The sequence below is a fragment of the Parasteatoda tepidariorum genome, chromosome 2 (genome assembly GCF_043381705.1).
Source record: "Parasteatoda tepidariorum isolate YZ-2023 chromosome 2, CAS_Ptep_4.0, whole genome shotgun sequence".
Taxonomy (NCBI): domain Eukaryota; kingdom Metazoa; phylum Arthropoda; class Arachnida; order Araneae; family Theridiidae; genus Parasteatoda; species Parasteatoda tepidariorum.
The window spans coordinates 43142661-43155630 of record NC_092205.1 but is presented as its reverse complement, the minus strand read 5'-3'; the positions used below and the strand labels follow the sequence as shown (position 1 = coordinate 43155630).

Below are 12970 nucleotides of genomic sequence, written 5' to 3'. Positions count from 1 at the left end.
TAAGTGATATAGTATAAACTAAATTTTTATATTATATAAAATAAGTTAATTCTATTCCATAAAAACAGATCATAAAATACTCTACACAAGTTGATCAGTGATTTACAAGTTGATCAGTGATTGACACAGTGATTTAGTTGTGAAAACTAAATCTAATGAAGAAATCAAAATGAAGAAAAGTCACTAGAACATCCTGGATTAGTGCAACCAGTTTTTAACTTAAGAAAGCAAACTCTGAAAAACTTTCTATATTTGAAGTACAATTTTTTATTTAAATTTACTAAATGAGAGAATATATATAAAATAAGATAAAATTAAGATAACAATATATAAAGCTTACTTAGTAGTCACAAAACATTTAGTATTGAAGCCTAAAAATATTCTTGTTTAATAAAAAATAAGTTTTCGGTTTTTATTTTTTAATAAAATATTGGAACATTATAAAAGAATTAAATGGACAATTAAAATCTTATTGACTTCTTTTCCTAATTTCACATTGCTCTGTAACCAAATACTATTACTATGGAAAATTAAGAAATTATAAAGAAGTTTAAAATTTATAAAAAATTTCGGTTTTATCTGAATCAAAATATTTTTTTAAGTATCAAAATTTAAAATAATAGATGTTAATCAAAATAGAAATAATTTGTAAATAAAAATAAAAAATAAACGAAATGTCAAAAAATAAAGTGAAAAAAAAAAAGAACTTTTGTTTTGATGTATAATCATTTTCAATGTTTTCTGCCCCCATAATAATTGACAATTCTTAAACTTTATTGATATAAATAAAATATTATATCTTAAAAAGAAAAGACAGATGAAAGTGAGAAGACTATAATATCCTTCCTTTTTAAGAGCAAAAATAGGAACAAGGAGAAAATGAACAAGATAAACAAATAAATTAAGCAAAAAGCAAAAAATAATTCATAAAAAAAATTGGAAAAATATTTTATAATTGAAAACTGCAATTTAATTATACCAGCTAAACAACACAAACAAAAATAACGAAATAGTAACAATAAATTGTAAACGTCTTAAGAATCTTCAGGGAAATTCATTGATAAAAAATGAAAAATGTTAAGCTGTGATTACTTTTCTTAGTTGATTGGGTAAGGTTATCCCTTGAATCTGATACTGGTTCACTATCAATACTTTCAGTTGTATCTCGTCTACTGGTTGAGTCTTTACCATTTGTCTAAAACAATGAAATGATCGTTAATTTCTAAAGCAATCACAAATAATTCAAAAAATTCATAAGAATACAATATTTTAGTTTTTTTTCTTGCATTTAAGTTTTATGAGAAAAATTTTTAACACTAATAAAAAATTTATAGTTTTATATTGTCTAAAAATTCATTAAAATCAATAAGCATAAAAAGATACTACTATAAAAAGGATTAAACAAAAGCTTATTTATGAAATAATTAGTTATAACTTACTTTTAAATATAACAAAGCAAACAGAAAATATTTTCACAAGAAACTTACCATCCCTTCTAATGGATTGCTTTGCCTATTTAAAATAACTTGGATTGCAGCTTGCAGTCTATCCTTTGATAAAGAACTTCTAGGCAAAGTTTTGTAAAAGAAAGTGTAGAAAACAATCCCAAGAAAAAGATTTATAATCTGAAATCAGAAAATTATAAGTATTCAGCATGTTTTCTAAGTATTTTTTAAAAAAATATTTTTATAGTTTAGAAAAAAAAAATTTATAAAAAAGCTCAGCCTCAAACAGCTAATTATTATTGTATGTTTTGAAAATGATTTTATAAATTATATTTGTTAATGGTCAGACTTTCATCTCTAATATTCGTTCAGACCGTTGATTTATTAAAATGAATAAACAAGCAATGCAAATAAAACTTTATTAATAAAATTAATGACTAAGCAAACAAATTATACATTTCCTTATCAGCAAAATAATTATTTTAAAAAATATTTCAAACATACAGAAACGTTTTAAAAATAACCATGTAACAAATACTACAGCAGTAACAAACTTTAGGTAGGTGACATTTTAAAGCTTTCTTTAAGATTTTCTGTACTTTAAATTATATGTATCTTTCCTAAAACTATTTTTAAAAAATCAAGTTTATAGGAAGTTTTAATACTAATGAGAAATACAATGTTTTTTTCAATACACTTTGTAGGAGAAATGATGGTTTGGGGTAAACATATCAACTACTCGAGATTAGTTTAATCTTAGCAAGATGTAGTTGACATAGGTAGATAGTCTCTTTGTAATGCAGTTGACTAAAAATGATAAATTTAATTTGATGCAATGCAAATGAACTTCATGTCCAAAAAAATAACTAAATTTGTCTTTGTAATTTTTAATGGCAATACTACAAAATGCTAAATATGCAAATACTTCATAAATATTAGCAAAAGAGGGGAAAATAAATATTGTGTCTCAATGCAAAAACTATATTCTAGAGGGAAAAAAAGGTTTTATTATTATTCTAAAAAATTCCCATTTAATTCAGTGCATTTAGTCAGCATTCTGGTAAAGCTTCAATTCCACTTTCATAAAATGTTTTATCACAGGCCTCATAAAATAGTTTACTGCAATTTTTGTATTTCTCTCATCATCACATAAATTGTTTTTTCCTTACTTTTAATTATGCAGTGGTTCCAACCAGAAGCATAATAAATTCCAGCATCCACCCAAAAACCTTGACAGTTGCCACAAGTACAGATTGCCTCCAATTAACAAATTCTGCCTTCTAAGCCATTTAAGGACCCAGAGTACTTGAAAAACTTATAGCAACTATGCAAATTAGTTCAATATTTCATCGTTCTCAGAAGCTGAGCACTTCTTTACAACTTAGTTGGCACTTCTTTTCTACCAAACTAGCACTTCTTTTCTCCATAACTAGTACAGTATTTTGAGCTTCAATAGCTGCCTAATATAATTATGTACAAGCTGTAATTTGTATGTTTATAAAATGATTTTAGGTTTATGTAATTTACTTAAGCTTTATTAAATAATTTATCATTTATGATTCCTCGTGCTTTACAGAAATATAGTTGAACTTACACACCTCAAATGCATAATTCCATACATAAAAAGAATAGTTGAAGAATAACATATCTCATCAAAAATTTCAAACACATTAAAAGGGTTTTCACTAAATTTCAAAAAATGATTTCCTGACTTTTCCAGGTATATCAAGAAAATTTCAATGAATCAGACCTTATTTTACATATACCACACAATTTTATTTTTTTTAAACTTTGATTTTTATTTCTAATGTCAAATATAATATTTTGTGAGAAAAAAAATATCAAATAAGGATGAAAACATATAAGTGTCACTAAAATGTGACATTTTTGCAACAAATATTTGCAATAGATGCTAGAATTATTAAACTTTAATATCCATAACTGATTGGTGTTACTGACGATTCTGAGACTGGTTATTTTCCAGGTATGATATAGGAATTTTCCAGGTTTTTGTAAAAAATTTTAATTTTCCCTGACTATTCCCTCCTTTTGAGAGACAAAATAAAATTCTCTAACAATTCCAGGTTTTCCCTGTTCTCCCAGACCCAGGGATGCCCTGAATAATATAAACCATTAACTTAAAACTATTTTTCTACTCTAAATGGAAGAATTTTTTATTTAAATATAATACAGTAGGGAACCAATTATCCGGAACGATCGGGACCATCGCTATTCCGGATAACTGATTTTTCCGGTTTTCTGAATCACTACCAAAAGCCGTTTTTTTTATTGTTAGACCCAACTAAAAAAAAATTTTTTTCGAAATAATCTTAAAAAGAAAAAACGATGAAGTAATACACTATTGATTATTTCCAAAATGATGGTAAGGTAAACATCTTTCAAAAAAGAAAGAAAAATCCTAAAATCTTATGAGGAAAAAAAAAAGTTTTTTTTAAATAGCGGGAAAATGTATTGAATTTCGTTCCGGTATTTTGGTTTTCCGGTTTCCTGATTTCCGGATAACGGGTTCTGTACTGTACTTAAATATTTACTCCAAAAAAGAAGAATTTTTTTTCATACACATAGTAATTCTTTCGATAAAAATAATTAAAATAAAGTAGGAAGCACAGTTACTAACCACAAAATTTCCAATCAAAACAAATATTAACATTAAGAGATCACTAGCATTTGATGTGAACAGCACTGTGTTAACCATAGGCTGCTTCCAATCTCCACATAACATACAAAAAACCAAAATGAAAGAGCTATAAAAATCCTTGAAATACCATCGAGGTGGTTTGGGATCAGGAAACCTGAAAATATTTTCCATTAAACAAATTTCTTTATTTAAAAGTTTAAAGAGATAAAATTACTTTATTTCCTTTCAATAACTCGAAATTTATTTAATTTTTCTAAGCACAATATACATTCAAGTATACATTAAAGCTAAAAATATAACAAAAATTGTAATTAAAGAGTTCTAAAAATTTTAAATGTATAACACCAAGACCATCTCTAACTTGCTAAAATACTTATCGAAACATTGACCCAAACTTTACCAAAACAATTGTTTCATTCGTAATTTATTAAAAGGTTATCATTTTATTGATAAAAAATTGTAAAAAATTGTATCATTTTATTGATAAAAAATTATTTTACAAATTAGAATAGATTAGAAATCATTTTAAAATAGATTCACATTTGGTGATAGAGGATAAAATAAATGCTAAAAGATTTTTTAAAAATAGTGATTTTAGTTTCTCTTTTACATAAACATACAATAAAGAGCTTGAAAAATGTCTCAACCTTAAAATTGTCAATAATTGTTTTTATACGGAAATTTTAAATGTAAACATTCATTCATATCATTCTCTTAATAAATCTAGAAGATATAGCTTAATTTATAAGAGTATCTAGCCATTTATTATAATTAATTAGTTAGCTTAATTAAAAAATTCTTAAATTATTACACAATAAACATATTTGCATACCTTTTTTAAATTGGGGAGACATTAAGGTTCCTAAAATAATTTTTACACCAATAATTTCACATTCATTTACAAGTTTAGTTGATTCAGAATGTAACAAAACTACATTTGTGTGCAAATTTTTTAAATCTTAGCTTTTTCTTCTGTGCAAGTTTTTTTTTTTATTTCTTTTTATTTATTTAATTTTTTTTTGGAAAATCTAGAGGAATAGTTTATTAGATATGAAGATTCCTTTCTAGAGAATACCAGGACATTACTAAAATTATTAAAAGGACATTATTAAAATATTCATACCCATTGACATACCTATTGATTATTAAAATATTCATACCTACAATAAAAACTAATAATTCAAACTTTTATCACTTGAGTAAGGAAAATCACTTTTTTTACATAATGTATAAAAGTTATCAATAAGTAATGAAATTATTGAGTAATAATATATTTAATGAAATAAATAATCCCAAGAAGCAGTAAGATAGTATTTGATTAAAAACTTCACTCACTTCAAAATTATTCAAATTGGAAGTAACAGTAGACATGTTTCAAGCATGCAAAAACAGGCACCAATTTTCCAAATTTGAAATAGAAAGGTCCAGAAAAAGGAAAACTGTTTTTGAACGCTTGAGCTTTGATATGACCAAAGCATATTAATCTATTATTATATATTGCTTGACGCTTGACTTATTATATTTATTACGTGTTAAGCAAAAATAAACTAATACTTTTGAATATAAAAAAAATGGTGCAAAAAATATTTCAGTCTTTACCCAATTACATAGCTTGTATGTAAAGTGAATTCCTAACAGGAAGAAAAGTTTATTAGTGTTTAAAAAAGTCATAAACTAATACCTGTCTTTGCTATAGAAATATTCATATCCATATAGCTGCATTCCAGTCACTATACAAATTGTCATAAATATGAAAAGAATTGAAACAGGATGTCGGAAAAGAAATAAGCATGTTCTCATGATATTTTTCATATAACAGAGTGTACTGTGGCATACCATTAATTTGACCTGCAAAAATGCAAGTTTTATTTTTATTTCATGCTTTAATATTTGTCATAAAAAAACATTGAAAAAAATTTTACATTGCTACACTTTTATTATTATTACTGCTCTAGAATAAGAATTATTACTGCTCTAGAACACAGTTAATAAGAATTATGACACATATAATAAATGCAGGGCACAACTATAATATGTCACAAACCTAAATCACTATAGATCTTCTTACAATTCATACAATAATCAGAAATTAACATTCTTTACAGGGTAAAAACCCTAGTATAACTGCTAACTCTTGCATTTAATGTTATATTACACAATACAATCTTATATAATTAAATTTAATTATAGCACAAGCACAAAAAATTTTACTTTAGTTTTATAAATATTATCAGTCAAATATAACAAAGCCAAATAAATGTCTTCAAGTGATTAAAATTTTAAAATATCGTTATATATATACAATTACTTAATGAAGTTTAAAAACATTGCGCAAATAAATTGCTAAAACTCTAATTTTCTTTGCACGGACACTTTATGTGTTCTATAGTAAAGAATAACTTGTATTGTTTATTGTATTATTAATAGTGTATATTATTAAATGTTTTAAAATTCCTTTATATTATCAAACTTAGGATGATAGATATACATTTATGTACTGAATCAAACATTTGATGTACTGCATGACTGTGCAAGCATAGAATAACATATCTAGATTATAACTAGAAAACTAAATTATAATTAATAAATGTCTCCTAAATGACTAATTGCTTCAAACACATTATGAATTTTAACAATTACTTAAACCTGTAATTTTAAGGCTATAAGATTAGTTATAAAGATGTTTTAAGAAAGCTAAATTGTATTAAAATTGTCAATTACTAAATGGTTTTAAAACAGTGAATGGTAGAACATAGGTAATAATATAGGCTGCATCAAACAGAGACAATGCTTTGAAACAAAGGTACTCAAATAATAAAAATCCTGTAATAAACCTTAGATATTTTAATGGCTAGATATATCATGTCCAAGCATCATATCAAGAATAGTAAAAACTTGATATCGCAAACTTTGATTACAAGAATATTTTGATTTAAAAAAATAAAAATCCCTTATGCATTTCCTATGCAGATAATAGAGAAAAACCTCTTTCAGCCAAATATATTTATTAGCAACCTTTAATTTCACAAAAAAAAAAATATATTCCCAATTTCTGAATATTTAAAATGCTTCATTGAACTCCATTCTTCAAGACTTTTCTTGAATGGTTTTATGAATTCTTTGTTGGAACTTTGTGAAAGAATTTACTTATTAGAAATAAATGTTGCCTGAAATACCAATTCATTCCTTAAGAACTAAACAAGTAAGATATGTGTGTTTAGCTAAAAAATATCTGCCATAAAATTGGAAAGAGCTTGCGAATTTAATGAATTTAAGAAAAATGAGAATTATGAAAAAGTAGACACTGTGGATAATAATGTTTCAATGTATGGTAATGGGATGAATTAAAAATGAGATTACAGAACTGGGTGATACAGACTTTCAATAAAATGTTAAATCACATTAAGAGAGAAATTCACATTTTCGCTGTATATAAATACATGTTAGACAACATTTAAAACATCTGTACAATTATTTCAACTAAATTGTTTAAAGAATTAAAATTCAATATAAGATTAAAATACAATACACTCTCGATATCTCAAAAACCTTTCTACGTCAAAAAAATATTTTTCACCTTGAAATTATTTATCCACCTAATGTTTATTTGAATTCCTATGTCGAGAAGTTTCTTCTCAAAACTTAGCTATTTTGAATTTTTCTTTCGAATTAGAAAACGAATTTTCTTGGAAAAATCACAAAGTAAGTTTATTGTAAGCCAATTCTTTTCCATTTAAGACATAATTATTTTAGTTTTAATTTTAAAAATTAAATTATCATGGTTGAATATAGACTTATAGTCAACTATCATTACATACATATTTAATAGTAGTTATTCTTATGTTTCATGACTCTACTTTTTAGAGTAATATTTTAGAATATATTTTTGTACTTGTTACCTCGAAAACTAGCTATCTCAGAAAAATGTTTAGCGTCCCTTCAACTTTGAAATATCGAGACTATACTGCAATTGATTTCCAACGACCTGAAATTTTGATATCAAAAAACTTTTGCTTCCCTTCCAGTTCATTTTGTATTTTCAAAAATGCAATAAAATAAATTATGAAGTTTTATATACCAGTTTAAAAATTCGAAGTGTAAACAATATAGGAGTTGCAACATCAAGTAGGAACAATTCAGTCCCACCAATTATCAGAACTGCACAATCAAACGCATTCCATTTGCTGGATAGATATTCTTGTAATGTATATGCATTGATCTTTATCAGAACTTCAAACAATGTTATCCCAGCAAAACTCTAAAAAAAGTATTAAAAAAGTTTTAAATAATTTTGAATTATAGAGCAATATACTTTTAAAGTTTAGATTAGTAAACATGCAATAATTATTCACAGTAATAAGACAAAGATAATAAGATATATAAATAAATAGTTTAAAGAAATCATATCATTAAATCTTTTGATCGGTGAAATGATAAAATTAGGTAATAAAATTATTTAAAATTAAAAATATAGTTTAAGACAAAATAGTTAAAATTTTCAGATCTATCCCCATATTTTGTACTCTATGGCCTTAAATAATCAGCAAGTTTTTGAAATTTCTATTACTAATAAAGCTAAAATGTTCTTTTATAAGAGTAGTTAATTTAAACAAAATCTCTCCACCAGTTTCTAAATTATAAAAAAGATCATAAATTTTACTTTAAATTCATGTAAAAATTTCCACGGCTTACAAAATAAAATATTTTTCAATTTTTAATTATAAAAAAATTAATTGCAAAAAAAAATTTTTTTACAACAATTATATTTGGATAAACAAATTTTATAATCATTTTCACAATATTTTCTCTTCTCTATAAAGGTTCCTGGGATATAGCAAAATATGCAAAAATTAAAATTAAGAAGTTCGAACTTTTGACTGCCTTCCTGACCAAACTTTTGGGACCATATTTTCCAGATTACGAATTATTTTGAGACTCAGGAATCAAAATCCATGAAAAAAAGGAATATTTATTCAGTGAAAAAACAAATGTTCGATTTCATAACTTAAAATATCGCCACCACTAACTAATAAGCATATTTAAGATTAAACCCTCAAACCATTAAGAGGAAGTTCTAGTACACAATAATCCGATGATTGGATCAAAAGTCATTCTAAGTTTGCAAAATAATCATGATAGGGAAATTTATGAGCTTCATAACCAGAGTTAGACTCTTTGGTGAACAGAATGGTGGGAGAGAAAGATTAAAATCAATAAAACAAATATAATAAACAAAACTCAGATTTTTGTTTCATTTCAGTAAAGTAGGTTCAGAAAACTCAGGAAAGTATTTACTTACATAATAAGAAAATCGGGCCATCTCCTTATTAATAAGCTTCACAAATGAATATTCATTAACAACAATAAATAGATAAAGAGCAATGGATAATAAGAACAAGCTTTCCATGACTGGATGAGTCACAAACTCTCGTAAATACTGTCTGACAGTAGGTTTTGATCCTTTTGGTGCATGTTCATTAACATCTGTTCAAAATAGAACAAGAATTACAGTACTACTTCAAATGTAAAATCGCACATAAAATTTTACAAAAAATGGTTCACTACATATAATTTTAAACAGTGTCAAAAAAAGATATTTCGATTTAACATAGTTCTGACAAGAAACGATAGTACACGAAATATTATCCCTGATTGCATGTGTTATTGATTGTTCTACGAAATAATAAATGACACCAAACATAATTTTGATTTAAAATGAAAAAAAATATCAACGGAGGTATGTTTATGTTTAAAAAAAGTTTAAAGTTTATAAGATAAACACATTACACATTTTTAAAAATTTTCATTATCAGTTATTCAAATATTATGCATTGGCATAATACAAAATAGTTTTTTCAATTTTACACTCATATCTATATAATAACAACATATAATAACATGAAAATATATTATGTCTGCTTAAAAAATTATTATTTATAAAATAGCTATCTAAAAATTTATAAAATAATGAGCACTTTTAAAAACTTACTTATCACTAATTATGAAATGTTATTTATTGTCATAAGATAAAACAAAATAAAATCAGTACATTTATTATTATTATTATTTAATGCTAAAATTATATTGTCTAAGGAAGAAATTACTTTCTTATTTCAATGATGAACAAAAAATTATAATTAAAAAAAATATTATCTGCAATAAAATTTCCTTTGAAATTAAAAAATAAAAACCAAAGTCAAAGTTAAGACAACTAATAATACAGGTTACAAGTTACCATTTGTTTTTTCTTTAGCCAATTGATTTCTAACAGCTTCTCTCTTATGTTTAGTATCAGCTATATGATCCTTCAACCCACTGTCAGACTGAGGGGAAAAAAAGTTAATTTAAAATGAATGTTAAACTATATATATTGACTTCGCAAACAAAAAAAATCCTAAAAATTACTTATGTATACAGTGAATTTCTACACCAATAATTTTTTTTATATTACTATTTGTAAAAATATATACTATGATAAAAAGCAAAACTAGGTAGAGATTATAATGTACTAAAATTTCTACTTAGAACTGTACTAAAGTAGGTTAGAAAATATTCAAAATATTTTAAACTATAGAAATTCTGAATTGAGATTTTATTCTGCTTGACAAAACTCTAATAATGTCATTGAAAATAAAACTGTGAAAAGCTAATTATAATAGGACCTAAAAATGATAATTTTTATAAAGATAAACACTTAAAAGATAAAACATAACATTTATAATGGGTCAGTTCCCCAATGCTGACCTTTTGGAGCTCATTCCAAGCTGTTTTGATGACAACTTTTGAAAAAAAAACTAAGAAGTTTAGTAGGATTTTATCTTAAGAGAAGAGTGGAGATTTTCTAGCCTTCTCTTTCTGTAATAGATAAATAATTTTGTGCAGAATTTAAATGTTTTGAAAACAAACTTTTCATTTTAATGAAAAATATTGCTGCACCAACAATAGTTTTTGTCACTTTTTCATCAAAATAAAAATTTATGTAAGGTATAGGTGCATTTAAGGTAATCCACATTCACAAACCACATTCTGCAAAAATGTAACCTTTTTTTTAAAATCATGAATTGTATTTTATTATTCTTTAAGACTTTTAACTTTTTTATTATAGTTTAATTTTCTTGAAAGAAATAGCTAAAATATATGTAAAAGAATTCTTATTAAATACAGAATAAGAACATCGATTAAAAACCCATAACCGTTAAATTATAAACTTCTCTCAAAAGTTGAAGAAATTTGGCTGAGCAGACTCAATAACTCTTTCTTCATAATAACAATCATTTAGGCTCAATTTATTTTCACAAGAGTGGGATTTTAGAATATTGTATATCTTAATATATTTAAAGATAAAATAATTCATTCTTACTTCAAAGCTTCTCTCGGGTGTTCGAGAGGAAGATTCAATTATTTCAGCAGCCTGTCTTTCAACTCTGTCTGAACTTATAATTTGACTAGAAAATAACTCATAGGATTTGCAAGAGGGACTTCTTACAATGCCTTTTTGTGAATCTGATGAAGGAATATTACCTTTTACCTGAAATAAACAAGAATATTTTTCTACAATGCTGAAATTTTAAAATAGAAAAATAGAACTACTGTGGAAGTTTATAGTTTATAAAACGCTGGCAAACAACAACAAAAATTTACTGATACAGTGAACTCTCGCTACTACGATATCCGATACAACAATAACTCCCTCTATTACGATAATGTTCCGTGGTCCCGCCGAACTTGCATATGGATTAATGTTATCTTCCTCTCAATATAACGATATTCTCTGAAGCAGTAAACCTCTGTAAAACGATTTTTTTTAAAATTTCAACATTATTTTCTTTCTTTTTTTTTTGGTTTTCAAGTAATGTAAAATGCCTTTTTGTCATCTTTTACCATTTTTTTCATCTTTTCTGATAAAAGGGTCACTGCTGGTTATGATCTTTCACCCCACTGTTATTTCGTTTCACATCAGAGAATGGCTTTTGTATTCAAATTTCATTCCCCCACTGTTGAGGTACTTAGACCACCCTAAGAGCTTCATGTTTTAGAATTGCCTCCCTCAGTTCTTAAGAAATCACCATTGTAACATCATGAGTCATAAATGACCACACACATCACAGTAACACCTGCTACCCTGAGAAGGTACTGTTTCTGTAGAAGGTGGGTGGAGCACGTTTATTGAAATTGAGGAGGAGAAAAAAATGTATACTGACCATTGGTCATCGTTCATCACTGTCACTTAATCCCTGATTTAAACTACACCTGGTGTTTTCATGAGCTAGCGCAAATTCTACAATCAGAGCTTTTCGCATTTAGTGCTGCTAACATTTTCAGCTTGGTGAGTCCTCAGTGTATTGGATATTTTTTACTAGTGTAATTTAGCATAAGATGGCAGGGAGAAAGCAACTTTCATTTCAAGATAAACTTAACATTATTAAAGATATTGATGATGGAATGAAACAGATTGATGCAGCTAGAAAATACGGATTATCTCAATCTACAGTTGCAACGTTTCTAAAGAAAAGAAAACAGATCGAAGATACTGTAAGTTCAAATTTAATTAATCCAAAGCGTAAACGACTAAAAGTCGCAACTAATGAAAACATTGATGCTGCCGTCTTAAAATGGTTTCAAGAGATGAGAGCAACAAATATCCCGATAAATGGGCCCTTGTTATGCACACAAGCACGTAAATTCGCAGTAATGCTAGGGAACGAAACTTTTAAAGCTAGTAATGGTTGGCTAATGCGTTTTCGGGATCGACATGGAATAACTTTCCAGGAAGTTCACGGAGAGAAAAAATCTGCTCCGATTAACGAAGCAAATGAATGGAAGCAAGAGAAGATGACAGATATTCTTCAAAAGTATAAACCAGAGA

At 26.1% G+C, this 12970-nt stretch overlaps 1 protein-coding gene across 1 annotated transcript in view; it reads right to left on the bottom strand.

Moving 5' to 3' along the window:
• Nucleotides 1–12970, bottom strand: part of LOC107453321 (sodium channel protein PaFPC1) — a 41931-nt gene that overhangs the window by 18498 nt on the left and 10463 nt on the right. Inside the window, exons 7-14 of the mRNA XM_043042688.2 lie at nucleotides 11465–11632; nucleotides 10340–10427; nucleotides 9404–9588; nucleotides 8183–8362; nucleotides 5786–5952; nucleotides 4084–4258; nucleotides 1488–1625; nucleotides 1093–1195 (exon numbers count right to left, since the gene is read on the bottom strand). Of these exons, the coding sequence (XP_042898622.1) occupies nucleotides 1093–1195; nucleotides 1488–1625; nucleotides 4084–4258; nucleotides 5786–5952; nucleotides 8183–8362; nucleotides 9404–9588; nucleotides 10340–10427; nucleotides 11465–11632 (1204 nt within the window). The remainder of the gene's footprint in view (nucleotides 1–1092; nucleotides 1196–1487; nucleotides 1626–4083; nucleotides 4259–5785; nucleotides 5953–8182; nucleotides 8363–9403; nucleotides 9589–10339; nucleotides 10428–11464; nucleotides 11633–12970) is intronic.